Raw genomic sequence first — 16,311 nt, forward strand, 5'->3', positions numbered from 1 at the left:
TACTGCCGTTTTGATGTCATCTTTGTTTTTAAAGTCATTAAAAACAGTCTCTGTGGTAATGGTCATTGCTTCCTTGAATAAATCGCCATCTGTAAAAGGCTTCTTGTGTTTAGCCAGAAGGTGACTTACACAAAATGATGCTTCAATAGCAGCCTTATTTTGAGCGGCATGTTTTGTGAAAAACGATTGCTGGGCCTTCAACCCCGATTTCAGCTCCTCAGCCTTCCTGGCACGGGTTGCGCTCTTTGGGGGGTAGGTGTCTTTAAGTTTCTGGTGGTTGCTGTTGTGGTGCTGCTCCAGATTCCCTCCTTCAGTCAGTGCTTGTGTTTGGTGGCACAACATACATACACACTTGTCTTTCACCAAGCTAAATAGAAATTCCTCTTCCCATTCTGGATGGAATTTGTACGTTTTCGCATTCTTTTGGGGAGCCTCCGCATGCTAGCTAGCTATCTTGCAGGATATCACTGGCAAGTACCGTATATTGATGTTTGCGACAGTCTGTATTCTAGATCATTGGTCACTTTGATGCAGCACAGGCTGCATTGAAACCACAGTGCATGGCGGGGAGCTAAACACACATGCACACTGGGCAGAAAGAACGGGACTAAAACCCCGCAACCCGGAAACAATCTCTCTTTACAAACAGCTTTCCGCAATGAAAGTACTGATATATTACCATTATCCTAATGTATTTATTTTTGATTTTTAAAAATTCTTTTCGGGATCTATTGGGAAAGTCTCAAAGATTGACTAGTCGATCGCAATTGACGGGTTGGCAACCACTACTGTAAAACAATAAAACATGAAAACTTCTAAAGGTGGGGTTGAACACTTTTTAAATCAGCACTGTACATGATGTACCTTGTGGTGGGATTACACTGGAGATGTTGGAAGCAATGAAAAATGATCCAATGAATGTGAAAGTTGTTCAAGAACAAGGGAGGGGAGAAAAAAACAAGACTATTCATTAAGTCATACATATATGTAAAATAAAATAACAAAATCAGGAAAATAAATGCTTGATGAAATCAATTCTATGATATTAATAAGGGAAAACATAAGGCAGTGTATAAACCACAGAGAAATGTGGGACACTGAATAGTTCTTTCAAAACAATTGACAGGTGTTAGTGTGATTTTTGTAAATAACTTTAATGACTTCAGCCACTAGCCTTCAGATTTGAATGCACAGAAGATTAAATTTAGAATGCAGCTCAGAACAGTAAAATGCAGACCAGAGGCCAGGAAACAGGCACTTAATCTATTGTCTACATCTGCACAAACCCAATCAACATCAGATTGCATTAATACAACAGTAATTAACACTCAATTTGGATGTGAACCTTTAGCACATAAAATGTCTTGTGGTGCTGGGCCAAGCAGACTTCTTGCTTCAAAAGGGTCTCTCTCTCTTTGTGACTCCAAAAGCTTATTTGTGATAGATTATCAAATGAAGAAGCTGCTGCATATTTACCAGTACTTTTCTCCAGTGACATTATTAGGCACAATAGTTAAATAAATTCCTTCTATGAAGTATCATCCAAGATGCAATTAAAACTTGGAAACAAAAGATGATTCAAAAATTAAGATACATTTCTGCCTGAATGGTGTACAACAAAAATGCTAATATTTTAAGCATAGAGTACAAGGACAAAAATAAAATGACCTCAAGCTACAAATCAAGTCAATAATCTTTGACAACACTACTAATAGAATAGCACATAGCCTTAGCTTACTTACTGGGTTCAAGATATCCTTCACAAGGTTCTGCCTTTAGCCACTGCTTGCTGTAATGACTGTCATTCAATTTTGGAATGAAGGAGAAATGACATGGCACTTGCCCATCATTAGTAATCTGAAACCATTTCTTTTGCAGCTGTCGAAATTTAACATCCTCAAAAGTAAACTGCAATAGGGAAAAAATGCGAACGGGTTGCTTATTCTTTATTTGATTCAACAATTCTTAATGCTTCTGGAGCGTTCTTAAAAATTTAACTGAAAGCAGTAATATCACAAAAGCCCTGCACTAATTGTACTGTAGACTCACGTCACCTGTATATTGTCCTATTGCTTTGACTTACCCAGTTCATAATTTTTTTTAAAAAGAGTTAATTGGTAAATTCAGAACTACATTTCCTTTTTGTTGCTTCTCCATAAATGAATCTTCTCCTTCTTGTATGACTTCCATGAAAACCTTTCCACGCACACACTTAATTATCCCAACAAGAAAGTCTACTGGACCCAGCAATGTAGACAACCCTTTAATGCAACACACACACGCACACACCAAATGCTGGAGGAACTCAGCAGGCCAGGTGGCATCTATGGAAAAGAGTAAGCAGACGACGTTTTAGACCAAGACCCTTCATCAGGACTGGGAAAATAAAAATGATAAGTCAAAAGGCGGGTACAAGGTAGTAGGAGATAGGTGAGAGGGAGGGGTGAAGTAAAGAGCTGGTAAATTGATTAGTGAAAGAGATAAAGAGCTGGAGAATAGGCAATCTGACATGAGAGTGTTGAAGAAAGGGATGGGCAGAACCACCAGAGGGCAGCTGATGGGCAGGTAAGGAGATAAGGTGAGAGAGGGAAACTGGAATAGGGGAAATGGTGAAGGGGTGGGGCAATTACCATAATTCGAGAAATTGATGTTAATGTCATCAGGTTGGAGGATACCCAGATGGAATATAGATATTGCTCCTCTAACCTAAGTGCCTAAGTGTGGCCTCATTGTAGCAGTAGAGGAGGCAAGGGACTGCTATGTTGGAATGGGAATGGAAAGTAGAATTGAAATGGGTGGTCACCAGGAGATCCCAATTTTTTCTGGTGGACAGAGTATAGGTGCTTGGCGAAGCAGTCTCCCAATCTATGTCGGGTCTCACCGATATACAAGAGGTCACACCGGGAGCATTGGATACAGCAGATGACCCCAACAGATTCACAGGTGAAGTGTCGCTTCAGTTGGAAGGACTGCTTAGGGCCCTGAATGGTAGTGAGGGAGGTGGTGTAGGGGCAGGTATGACACCTGTTCTCCCTGCAAGGATAAGTATCAGGAGGGAGAAAGCAGTCGCTTAGGGAGCAAACCCTGCTGAAAGTGGGAGGGAAAGATGTGTTTAGTAGTTAGATCCTGCTGGAGATGACAGAAATTAAGGAGAATTACATGCTGGACGTGTAGACTAGTGGGGTGGTAGGTGAGGACAAGCGGAACCCTGTTCCTGGTGGGGAGACAGAAGATGGGGTGGGCGCAGAAGTGAATGAAATGGAAGAAATGCTGGTGAGGGCAGTGCTGATGGTGGTGATGGAGGGCATCTCAATAGTTCTGGAATGAAAAGCCTCATCCTCAGAGCAGATGCGGCAAAGATGGAGGAACTGAGAGAAGGGGATGGCATTTTTGCAAATGACAGGGTTGGGAAGAGGTATAGTCCATATAGCTGTGAGAATCAGTGGGTTTATAAAATATATCAGTAAATAAACTGTCCCCAGAGATAGAGACAGAGAGATTTGAGAAAGGGGAGGGAGGTGTCAAGGAACTTTATAGCATTTTGAAATGGATTTGTGCCAAAAGCTAGTATGAATAGAGCATGTAGCCCAGGTCAATTCTATATTTAAAAAGCACAAACCAAGACAGAAATAATTCATCAATGATAGAAGTACTTGGGGGTTAGATATTCCAAATAGTTTCTCCTGAAGTGGTAAACCTACAGTTGTCATAAATGTTTCTTCTATTTGAATCAACCTGCACACATACCAGACTGTGCTATAATTTAAACAGCATACTGCTAATCAGTATAAAAAAATGTAATTGCATAAATAATGGTAATTGAGATGAAGTTACGTGAATCAAAAAACAAGTGCTAGGTTTTAATATTTGCTGAAAAACAAAATACTATAGCTGGCAATTTTCAAATCAAAAAAGTTGTTATGCACTTACTTCTCGCTTACTAAGAGCTAAAGAAGGCAAGAACTCGTTTTCCATTCGATCCATCACTCGAACAATATCTTCAAAAACTTTCTTGTACCTTTGCTCATTTACAACTTTCACCTATTGGAGAATGGAAAATGTACTGTTAATTAACTTCATCTTTCACTTGGAAGCAAAGTTCAAAGTACATTTATTATTGAAGTATGTATATCATATACAACCTTGAGATTCCTATTCCTGCAGGCAGCCAGAAAACAAAGAAATACAATAGAATCCACGAAAAAACCCCACACAACAAAAGACTGTTAAACATCAACAAAAATCAATGTGCATTTTATATTAACTTAGTTACATACACCCCTTTTGCAAAATTTGTTTGCAAAATATTTGGGATATTTATCAAACACAATTAAAGCATGATCTTGAGACTATAATCAGCTAGCACTGAAATAATGAATACATCAATTGTACATAAATGATGCAGGTTGAGGGATGTATTGATCTGGAGAGAGAAATGTTATTCTTCAAAAAGCAAAATGTTTGACAGAGCAAATGTTTCATATTTACAAGATCAAAACTTGTATACAGCTAAGATTTGATCTGTGCTTTATTTTTATTAATAATCTCAATGTAAGTGTTAAGGACACATTCAGCAAGATTCGAATAATACCAAGTTCTTCTGTAACAAATGATGTGTTATTTCTTTCAGTACATTTGACTTTTAAATGGCAATTGTGTTTTTTTTGGTGTAGAATTCTTTTATACAGTGGTAGGTGAATATTCTAAATTTTTATTTAAAAGAGACGAGTTTTGACCCTTACAGACTACATGTCACCAATGGTTGATTTAAAATGCATCAAGGCAATAGCACAAGTAATTAAAATGTTTCGATTTATTTAGAGAGTGAAAACGAGAGCATATACCCCAATATCCAGAAGTGAGCTGACAGGTTTGTGATCACTGGTTCGAAGTTCCATGTGACTTCGATAACATTTCTGCCGGACACTTTCACCTCTCCAGAGAACTCGGTCACACCAAGCTGGGATACGACATTTACCACTGTCAAGAAGAGACAATCAGTATGATAGAGCTATGTATTATAAACCTTGAGATAAACAATAATACAGAATGATGATTAACACATTCAAAGTGCCTGCATTTTCCTATCTGTTTCAAATCTGTTGACTCTGTTGAATTAAGCAGTTGATTTTCTTGATTTCGGGGGTGATGCAATTTTTGAAGAGATGAATAAACAGGATGCTAATCTCTTTGCTGAGTAAAGCAAACAAAATTTAAACTAAACACTCTCCAAAGTTGGCTATCAAAGCCAAGTTATAAACGTAATTCTAACCCAACATAATCCAAAAGACCTCTGGTCAGGTGAAGGAAAAATAAATATAACCTATCCTCGTTATATGCGGGGGATACATTCCTTGCAGTTGATGCATAGTATGGAAAACACATAATGTGAATAATTATTTAAATTGAGAAAATAGGGATGCGTTCTGGAGGGCTTCCTAAATATGTTTTATCTGTAATTTATTCACATTTTCATACCAATACAACACAAAAGTAGTACCACAAGGCAACATTCGTATCATATGTCATCAATTTAAGGTTATATTCAAAGTAATAAATCATAGAAAGTTTGCCTTGAAATCTGACGCAGTCTTTTCATCCTTACTGTGTTTTGGCATACGCTTCCAAAAAAGCCCAGTCTTGTCTGCATTAAACACCTGCTTTGGTGCGATGCCTAAACTCAGCTATCATAGCCTGCAACTGCAAAGGGGAGCGTTCAGCAGCTTCGTGGTCAGCAATAGCTTGCTCACCACACACAGCTATGTTGTGAAGCCTCTGATGATTAACAAACTTAGAAAACCATCCCCTACTTGCATTGAAGCTAACAATATCACTTGACCACTTCCTCACTTCAGGCGACCATAAATTTCCAAAGCTTTCGCACGAAGATGATCAGAACTGAGTGTTTTTTTTCTTTGTTTCATGCTCAATGTACAAACTCAACATTTTCTCCATTTTTGTCATAATCCGGTTACGCGCTTTGGTAACAATCTTTGAAGGCACCTGTGATGAATCAATCACCGCACTTTTTATTTTTTCAGTATCTTTCTTTATGTTTCTGATCGTGGACTCACCCAGGCCGAAGTAACATCCCAGAACTGTGTTACCTTCACCTGCAATGGCCCTGTCTATAATTTCTAAAGTGGTTCTCTGCCACTGGGCTGATGGCCCAGGACTTGACATGGGACGCTTAGGAGGCATAGTTAAATATTTCAAGCACAAAATCAGTGCATTGTAGGTAATAACAAAAAAGTCTAAGCATGCAAGATCCCACATCCACATGCTGCCAAAACCAATGCAAAACTGGCGGGAGTGATACTGTGAGGCGTGCGCACTTGACTTGTATTGGCGGGAAAGCCGTGCTTCTCGTGCCAACAGCCTTGTGTAACTGTGAGTTTTGGACACATATAACGAGGGTAGGGTGTACCCGTGCAGAAATCTGTTGCAATTCAAAATCATTCAGCAGCTTTTCTTTTTAGCATAGGCCAATGACAAAGATGGATGGAAAACAGGTAATTAAACAGCAACACAACTCAAAATGTACTTTGGATATACTTGCAAAACTTACATACAAAAAACAACTTTTGGCTAAACATTATGCGTGGCTGAGCTTTACACTGAGTGTGAAATATTTTTATTAATAACTAGTTCACAATGCCAGTTCCTGTGTATTGATCAATAAAAAGCAATAAACATGAAAAATTTCAGGGAGTTGTATCCTTTTGACAATGTTCTTTCTCCCCCTGGCTTTCTAGATTGTCAAAGTGGGGGGGGGGGGCGAATAAAGTAGCTGCAATTAACATAAGCATACATTACAACAGAGATTTCCACTCATCTCATTTCAATCCAATTGCTATTATAATAGAGAGGAAAGAAAACGTTAGTATCAAGAATGGAGGATATTATCAGGGTGATAAACTTAACAATTCAACATGAAGTGACCAGGCAATACCAAGAGGGAATTATAAAAAGCAATAATGGCAGGCACAAGTGTCTGTCTGGTGGAACTGAATTTCAAGCAGGATTCTTTTGAACTTAAGGCCAGTTTAAAAATACGTACAAACATCAGGCCCCACCTGTGAAACTAACCCCAGCAGATTAAATGGTTTGCCTTGGCGGGTTTCCACAAAATGTGGTTTTACTGAAAAATCATGGATATTAACAAACATGTTTTTAAAACTTTGCTAAGAATATGAAGTGACCATAACAGATTGATATTAATGGTCCAATTTCTTCTCCTCTTCCCCACATGCACTTATTTAGAACATATGGTGGATGTGACACACTAATTAACTTACTTTGAGCTCTACTAATTGAACTGTGTTAGTTGCCATGTTTTAAAATAAAAATTGCATTAAAAAAGTTTTCAGAAACCCTACCCAATTGACATGTACTACAGAAGGTCTCAGTGTCAAAAAACTCCAAAACTGAATGAATGAGAATGGAAGCATAAGTAGTATGCTTTTAAAAATTATTCATTCACATTTCCAAGTGCAAGGTGAAAATTGTTGGCTACAGTACTTAACCAAACTCATGGAGGTTGCTATAAGAAAACTTATAATTCTAGGTATCATTGTACATAATTCCAGCAATAAGTACATTTATCACAATAATTTACCTCGAGTCCCATCGGTCTGATTTAGTATCATATTTGTAAGTAGGCCTGAAATGAATTTCCCCCTCACTGAAGTCTGCAAAAGCTTTTTTAGTCATTCGTTGAATATTCAGCTGAAAGTAGGATAGAAATTAATTGTGTTAATGATCAAATATTTCCTGTATTTTAAAGTCATGATTCCAGAAAAAGCCAAAATGAAGAATGGATGTGACATTTTATCCATTACTGATAAGGAGAGGAGATATTGAATGAAAAGGATACTCAATGAAAAGGATTAACATTGAAATATCTGGACAACAAAGATGGGGGAAGGTACGATGGCACTCAATAGCAACTTCTTCGAGGTCACCTGCGGGAGCAGCTTAATTTCTACCTTTAATGTCTCTTTTTCCTTTCGAAGGTGGATGAGGTTCTGTCAAAGACCCTGACTTAGAGCTATACTCAAACTTTGGTTCTTTGTTAACATGAGGAAATCTGCAGATGCTGGAAACTCAAACAACACACACAAAATGCTGGTGGAACACAGCAGGCCAGGCAGCATCTATAGGGAGAAGCACTGTCGACGTTTCGGGCCGAGACCCTTCGTCAGGTTGATTACCAGCAGGGTCTCGGCTTGAAACGTCGACAGTGCTTCTCCCTATAGATGCTGCCTGGCCTGCTGTGTTCCACCAGCATTTTGTGTGTGTTGTTTGGTTCTTTGTTGTTGTTTTTCTATACCTCAAGGACACAGCCTGGAAGACGAGCACACTTTTGGAGTTCTGAGGCTTTGTAGCCCTGTGAATAAGCCAACTCTACGCGGCTGCGAGTGTCGTGGGAGAAAGCGGAACATGGATTGGCTGTTAGGGGCTCAGTGCTAGATAAATCATGTTCTCTCTTTTTGGTGGGGAGAGTTCGTTGCCAATTCTCGAGAGGGAGAACTCGGGGGGGGGGGGGGGGGGGAGGAGGAAGTGACATGGCAGACTGTAACACTGTAAATCAGCGTGTTTAGTTTATGTCTCCCCTCTTGCTGTGAAAGGGTGAACCTTTCTGCCTCTATTAGGGACACAGCGAGCCTGTGGTTATGTTGAATAGTCAGGTGAACAATTAGTTTCTGTTGCCCTGCAGATCATGGTCTTTCCTGGGGGCTTTGCTATTGCTTGCTTGGTGGGTGGGGGATGCTGACGGTCCATGACTCTACCTTGCTATTTCTCTTCTGCATTATTTATTTTTATTTTAAATTGTATTCATTTATCATTCCTGCACTGCGTTGCTACAAAACAGCAAATGTAACAACTTACATTAGGGAAAATAAACCTAACAGCACCAAAATCAAAGCTTAGAATGTAACACATAATTACAGGCTTATTGATTCATTTAAGCTATTGGCTCATTTCACATGACAAATTACCTGCAAGCACATTTTCCTACCTGGTCATATTCTAATAGCTTCCTTAATTCTTGTTTCTCTATCAGTGCCTTCACTTCATTGGCATCTGGGAGACACAGTCTGTAGTTCAGGTCTCCAAGCCAAATAACAATGCTAACAGAAATATGAACAAATTGTAAATAGTCAGAAAATACAGCAAATGCTGTGGAAAGTAAAAAAAAACATTACCAGCAAAATTTTCTAAAGTGCACGGATTATCTTATAAGTGTTCGATTCAAAGATCAACTTCCTTTTTCATGCAGTCACCAGCAAGCCCAACATTTCCTGCCCATCTTAAATAATGTTGAATAGATGACAGCCCAGGATGAAAATACTTTGACAGCGCTAGTGCATAGAAAACAGTATGATTATAAACAAGAGAAAATCTGTAGATGCTAGTTAATCCAAGCAAAACACACAAAATGCTGGAGGAACTCAGGAGGCAGGCAGCATCTATGGAAAAGTGTACAGTTGATGTTCCAGGCCGAAGCCCTTTGGCAAGACTGGAGAAATAAAAGCTGAGTAGATTTTAAAGATGGGTGAGGGAGAGAGAAACACAAGGTGATAGGTGAAACCTGAAGGGGGAGGGATGAAGTAAAGAGCTGGGAAGTTGATTGGCGAAAGAGACAGAAGGCCATAGAAGAAAGAAAAGGGGGGAGGAACACCAGAAGGAGGTGATGGGCTGGCAAGGAGATAAGGAGAGAGAGAAAAAGAGGTGAGAAATGGTGAAGGAGAGAGGGGTGGGGGGCATTACCAAAAGTTTGATAAGTTGATGTTCATGCTATCAGGTTGGAGGCTACCCAAATTAATACAAGGTGTTGTTCTTCCAACCTAAGTGCGGCTCATCATGACAGTGGAGGAGGCCGTGAGTAGACCTATCAGACTAGAAATGGGAAGTGGAATTAAAATGGGTGGCCACTGGAAGACCTGGCTTTTTTCAGGTGAACGGAACAAATGTTACACCTGCCCCTACACCTCCTCCCTCACCACCATTCAGAGCCAAAACAATCCTTCCAGGTGAGGCAACACTTCACCTGAGAGTCTGTTGGGGTCATATACTGTGTCCGGTGCTCCTGGTGTGGCCTCCTGTATATCAGTGAGATCCAATGTGGATAGGGAAACCACTTCATCGAGCAGCTATGCTCCACAGTCATGATGTGGTCACACTTAGGTTGGAGGAACACCTTATATTGTTTGGGTAGCCTCCAAACTGATGGCATGAACATTGATATCTTGTACTTCTGGTAATGAACCCCCCCCACCCCCCCTTCACCATTTCCCAAACCCTTTTCCCTCTCTCACCTTGTCTCCTTGCCTGCCCATCACCTCCCTCTGGTGCTCCTCCCCCCCTTTTCTTTCTTCCATGGTCTCTGTCTCTTTTACCAATTTACTTCCCAGCTCTTTACTTCATCCCCTCCCCTTTCAGTTTTCACCTATCACCTCGTGTTTCTTTCTCCCCTGCTCCCACCTTTTAAATCTACTCAACTTTTTTTTCCCTCCAGTCCTGCCGAAGGATTTCAGCCTGAAATGTTGACTACACTCTTTTCCGAGATGCTGCCTGGTCAGCTAAGTTCTTCCAGCATTTTGTGCGTGTTGAATAGCATGATTATAGTTAGTGTTGATGGAACACAGCTTACATTTGCGTGTGAGACGTGGAAGGGAACTTGCTTTCATGTGGCTGCTTATATTAAGGAAAGAAATAAGCTGAAGCAAATGGTTGCATATCCTGCTTTGGCTCAGTAGAGATCACCGTTTGAAAGACAGAAAGTAAACCGCTACTGTGCCTATCATGGTGCATGTTGTGACACAGAGCACAGAGCCAGACCTGCATCCACCAAGACAACTGGAGGGCATTCCATCACACTCCCAATATGACTTGTTTTGAGTACTCAAGGACAGTCTTCATTCTGTTCTTTTTAAAGTAGCAATTTCTAGCTTGGTGCCTAGTCAGAGGTGACCCCAGACTATGACATCATGCTGTGGCATTAACATCAACCATTGTGAAATGCTTTGTGCAGCTGGTCACTGAGCACATTAAAGACTTTCTTCTGGCTACATTGGACCCTTTCCAGTTCACTTATTACTCAAATCAATCCACTGACGATACCATTGTATCCACCCTCTACTCTGTCCCGTCCTACCTGGAAAATGGGGTCCCATATGCCAGGTTGCTGTTTATAGACCAGTTCAGCATTTAACACCATCATACCCAAGAAACCACTGGAAAAACTGCCTTCACTGGGTCTCAATGCCTCCCACTGTAAATGCATCCTGAACTTCTTAACAGAAAGGCCATAGCCCCCATAGGCAGCATTGTCTCTAACCCCTTTATGCTGAACAATGGCTCTCCCCAGGCTGTGTGAGCAGCCTGCTGTTGTTCACATTACAGATACGTGATTGTGTTGCAGGAATCAACTCAAATTGTCTCATCAAGTTTGCGGATGACACAACAGTGGTTGGCCTTATCAACAACAATGATGAGTCAAAGTGCGGTGAGGAACTGGAGTGGCTGGTGGTCTGGTGTGAGAACAACAACCCGAGTCTGAACGTGGAGAAACCAAGTAAATAACTGTGGACTTTAGGGAGGTGCAGATGAACCACCCCCTCTGATCATACATGGCTCCTCTGTAGAGAAAGTTAAAGTTCACATCACAGACAATCTCACCTGGTTCCTTAATATCACATCCCTGCATAAGGCAGCACAGCAGTGCCTCCAGTTCTTCAGGAAATTGAGATAAGTGAGGCTCCCACCCCAACCCCATCTTAACTGAATTTTACAGGAGTACCATTGAGAATGTCCTGACAAGCTGCATCTCCATCTAGTTGGGGGCATCAGAGCATCAGACCAGAAGTCCACTATAAAGAACTGTGAGAACAGCAGAGAGGATCATAAAGGTCGCCCTACGATCCATTGAGGGCATTTATCAGGAGTGCTGGGTATGCAGGTCCCTTAGTAGTATCAAGGATCCCACCCATCCATCCAGTATCCTCTTGACTTTCTACCAACAGGCAAGAGACTCAGATGCATTTAAACAAGAACACTCAGGATGGGGAAGAGCTTCTTCCCTCAGGCCATTAGGCTTCTGAACATTGCATTCAAAATGTCACCAGATAATTTGTACTGTACCCTACAATATCTAATTTATGCACTTTATTTTGTTTATCTGTGCTTAATTCATTTGTAAATTTAATTCTTACGTTCCTAAGCTATTGCGTGTTATGTGTGTAACAGTGCTTTACACCCTGGTCCAGAGAAATGTTGTCTTGTTTGGCTGTATATATGACAATAAACTTGACTTGATAGTACAGATTTGATGTGATGTGGTCTGAATGACAGGCCTCAATATTTTAAATTTTGTTTCAAGCAAACAAACTGTTTTGTTGCGTGAAATTATGAATCAAACTATAAGAGTAAATATAGAACATGAAACAGTGCAGCACAGGAACAGACCTTCAGCCCATGATGTGCCCAACTAAATAAATTAGTCCTCAAATACTTAGTTAAATACTCAACTAAAGAGACACTTGAATGCCTCTACTGTAGTAGTCTTCACTGCCACCCTGGCAGCACATTCTCTGTGTAAAGAAAACTTGCCCTGCACATCTCCTTTATCCTACATTTCCTACCCCCTTTCCCTTAAATACATGCTCACAGTATCAGACATTTCAACTCTTGTGAAAAAAAAATACCATTGTCTATCTATGCTTCTATAAAGAAGGGAATATAGATTTACAGATGCAGCTCTAAAGAAGACAAGACAGTGACAATACTTCATTAGGAATTTGAAGAGATTTGATACGTCCACAACAGCACTCAAAAACTGTACTGTGGAGAGCATTCTGACAGGCTGTATCGCTGTCGTGTATGGGGGGGAGAGGGAAGCTATTGCACAGGACCGAAAGAAGCTGCAGGGGGTCATAAATTTAGTCAGCTGCATCTTGGGTACTAGCCTACAAAGTACTCAGGACTTCTTTAAGAAGCAGTGTCTTGGAAGGGCATCGCCCATTATTAAGGACCCCCAGCACCCATGGCGTGCCCTTTTCTCATTGTTACCATCAAGTAAATGGTACAGAAGCCTGAAGGCACACACAGAGCAATTCAGGAAAAGCTTCTTCCCCTCTGCCATCCGATTCCTAAATGGACATTGAACCTGTGAATGCTATCCCACTTCCTCAATATATTTTATTTCTGTTTTTACATGATTTTTAATCTCCAATATACACATACAGGTGTCCCCCCGCATTATGCCACTTTACTTTTACAAAAGACCTAGATTAGTACCTGTTTTTGCTAACCAAAAGAAATCTGAAGAGGATTTTCGCTTTTATGTAAAAAGGCGCTCGCTTTAAACTTGTGTTTACCCTGAGAAAGACTAACATGACTGCGAAGCCTTGCGCGGGCAGGCGTGTATGTGCCGACTTTTTTCCTACAAATCGGTTTTTGGCCGAATCTTCCCGATTCTGGTAAGTGAAACTACACGGTACATACATTATTTCTACTTTATATAGGCTGTGTATTTATCATATCATTCCTACTTTTACTATATGTTAGTGTTATTTTAGGTTTTATGTGCTATTTGATATGATTTGGTAGGTTTATTTTTTGGGTCTGGGAACACTCAAAAATTTTTCCCATATAAATTAATGTTAATTGCTTCTTCGCTTTATGCCATTGTGGCTTACGAAAGGTTTCATAGGAACGCTCTACTTTCAGATGGGGGGGGGAACCTGTACTGTAATTGATTTACTTATTTATTTTCTTCTATATTATGTATTACATTGAACTTTTGCAGCCAAGTTAACAAATTCTACGACACATGCCGGTGATAATAAACCTGATTCTGATTCTCATCACTTTTATAAACCTATCTGGCCTCCATCTATGCCTCTCACAACTTTAGAAACTTCAATTATGCCTCCCTTTACCCTCCATAACTGCACAGAAAACAATCCAAGTCTGTATAACCTTTTGTTATCACACATGCCATCCAATCCAAGCAGCATCCTCATCAATGCCTCAACATACTTCCTATAATGGGGCAATCAGAACATAATACAATACTCCAGGCGTGGCTTAACTAGAGTTTTACAAAGCTGGAACTTTACTTCCTGACTCTTGAACTCAATTCTTCAACTAAGGCCAAGTACGTCATATACCTTCTTTTCCACACTATCAACCTGTGTAGCCATTTTCAATGAGTTATGGACTTGGACCCTGAGATTCTTGACATATCAACACCGTTAAAATTCTTGCCATTAACAGAGTGCTGTCCCTTAACATCTGATCTTCGAAAGTCTGACATTGCTCATTTGACCAGGTTACACGCCATCTGCCATTTCTTTATTCATATCTGAAACTGATCTATATCCCACTGTATCCTTTGTCAGCTTTCTATGCTATCCACAACACCAACATCTTTGTATTGTCTGTAAACTTACTAACACCTATGTTTTCATCCACATCATTTATTCAAATCACAAACAGCAAAGGTCCCAAGTACGTATCCCTATGAACAACAATAGTCACAGGCCTTCAACCAGAAGTCGTCCCATCAACAACTATCCTCTGTCTTCCATGGGAGATAATCCTTAATCCAAACAGCCCATTCACCATGGATCTCAAGTATTTAATCTTCTGGATGAGCCTCTCACATGGGACCTTATCAAATACTTTATTAATATCCTTACCTTCACTAGTCGCCTTCTTAACAAAAATTATAATTGAGTTTCAAATTTCTGTAATTCTGCAATGACGGTCTGGATACTCAAATAAGTGTTTATTTCTCATCTGTGTGCATTCTATGAACATTATGAACTACATAAAACTAAGGGTAGGCTTGATCATAGAATCACACAATTAAATAATATTTTGAAAACCTGAAAAGTTAAAAAAAAATTATACACTTGCGCAATACACATTGGGAACATAATGGAATGCCTTCTTCTTGTCTGGAGGATGAGGCATTCCATTACCAGTCTGGTCAGATGCAGGTCCAACAACCCTTAAAGCCCTGTGCCATGCATGACAAATGATTGCCACACCATTCACCACCTTAAATCTTCAGTCCCACTCTAGACCACTTAGAAGGTGTGTTGCAGCAACTTGCCAAGGCTTCTTCTGCAAATGCTGGTATCTTGAGCAACACACAATCCTGATGAAGGGTCTTGGCTTGAAAAGCTGTTTGTTCATTTCTCTCCATAGATGCTGCCTAACCTGCTGAGTTCCTCCAGTATTTTGCATGTGTTGCTCAAGGCTTCTTTGGTATTTCCCAAACTATGATCTCTACTGCCTAAAAGGACCAATATAAGAAACATTTGCTCCAGTTTGTTTCTTAGTTCAATATAAGCAAATACATCAATGCGACAGATAAACAAAAATATCCAATTTTTGTAGGTCTTAAAAATAGGATCAGCTTTTGGAAATGTTATTCCACTTTCTTCTGCATAAGCTGGTAACCAGAACTTGATAGACAATGCAACAATGGGAATGTCTGCAGGTTTACCCGAGTCTTGAGTACAAAATTCATACACATTCACACAGATTGTCTTTATGCCAACAGACAGGTATAGGACTGATCAGCACAAATATAATGTTCTCAGGATATCCCCCAGTATTTTCATACTCACTCATGTTTACTAATGTTTACAGAAGGTTGGTTATGTTCAGACACTTGGAAAATCATTCGAACACATATGTCTTTATAATCCTGATTCCGTCTCTCAAAGTCTTCCACGTGAGCAGCAAGGTGAGAATTCACAATGCAGAAACTTGTGTTGTGAAAGACAAAACGAACTGCAACTCCGCCTTTGTTTCCCTAAGAATTTAGACACCCATATCAATTAATGCCACATACAGAATGTACAACATTTTGTGAAAAATATAAATGCATAGAATAATGTAATGAAAATATTTTAAAATAGCAATATGCATTGAATTAGTTAGTCCCTTAGTCTGATATTATTCTCCAAATTATTTTTTTTACGTGTGGATAGGTATTCTTTGTAAAACAGGAACTTGCTTTTATTGAAATGCTGAGAAACCAACTATTCCAGGTGTAGAAAAGTTAACACATTGCACAATATATGCCGGCGATAGTAAATCTGATTCTGAAAAGAGAGATTGTAACACTCTAGGTATGTCTCCTCAATAGTGTCAACTATTACTCACCATTTTTCCCATAATTCCTGTTCCTACAGACTCTGCTTCCACATCTTTTATGTGCTTTACGTGCTCCTTTTTCACGAAAACAATCAACATCATTCCCACTAATCGAACCAGTTTCAACTGGAA

The 16,311-nt window shown here is 39.9% G+C and overlaps 1 protein-coding gene across 1 annotated transcript in view; it reads right to left on the reverse strand.

The window, feature by feature from the left end:
• Positions 1–16,311, reverse strand: part of ocrl (OCRL inositol polyphosphate-5-phosphatase) — a 79,944-nt gene that overhangs the window by 24,920 nt on the left and 38,713 nt on the right. The window contains exons 11-17 of the mRNA XM_059977151.1: positions 16,189–16,305; positions 15,648–15,835; positions 9,023–9,134; positions 7,619–7,728; positions 4,845–4,980; positions 3,931–4,041; positions 1,743–1,908 (exon numbers count right to left, since the gene is read on the reverse strand). Coding sequence (XP_059833134.1) covers positions 1,743–1,908; positions 3,931–4,041; positions 4,845–4,980; positions 7,619–7,728; positions 9,023–9,134; positions 15,648–15,835; positions 16,189–16,305 — 940 coding nt within the window. The remainder of the gene's footprint in view (positions 1–1,742; positions 1,909–3,930; positions 4,042–4,844; positions 4,981–7,618; positions 7,729–9,022; positions 9,135–15,647; positions 15,836–16,188; positions 16,306–16,311) is intronic.

This window comes from Hypanus sabinus, chromosome 8, assembly GCF_030144855.1.
Source record: "Hypanus sabinus isolate sHypSab1 chromosome 8, sHypSab1.hap1, whole genome shotgun sequence".
In the NCBI taxonomy this organism is placed as follows: domain Eukaryota; kingdom Metazoa; phylum Chordata; class Chondrichthyes; order Myliobatiformes; family Dasyatidae; genus Hypanus; species Hypanus sabinus.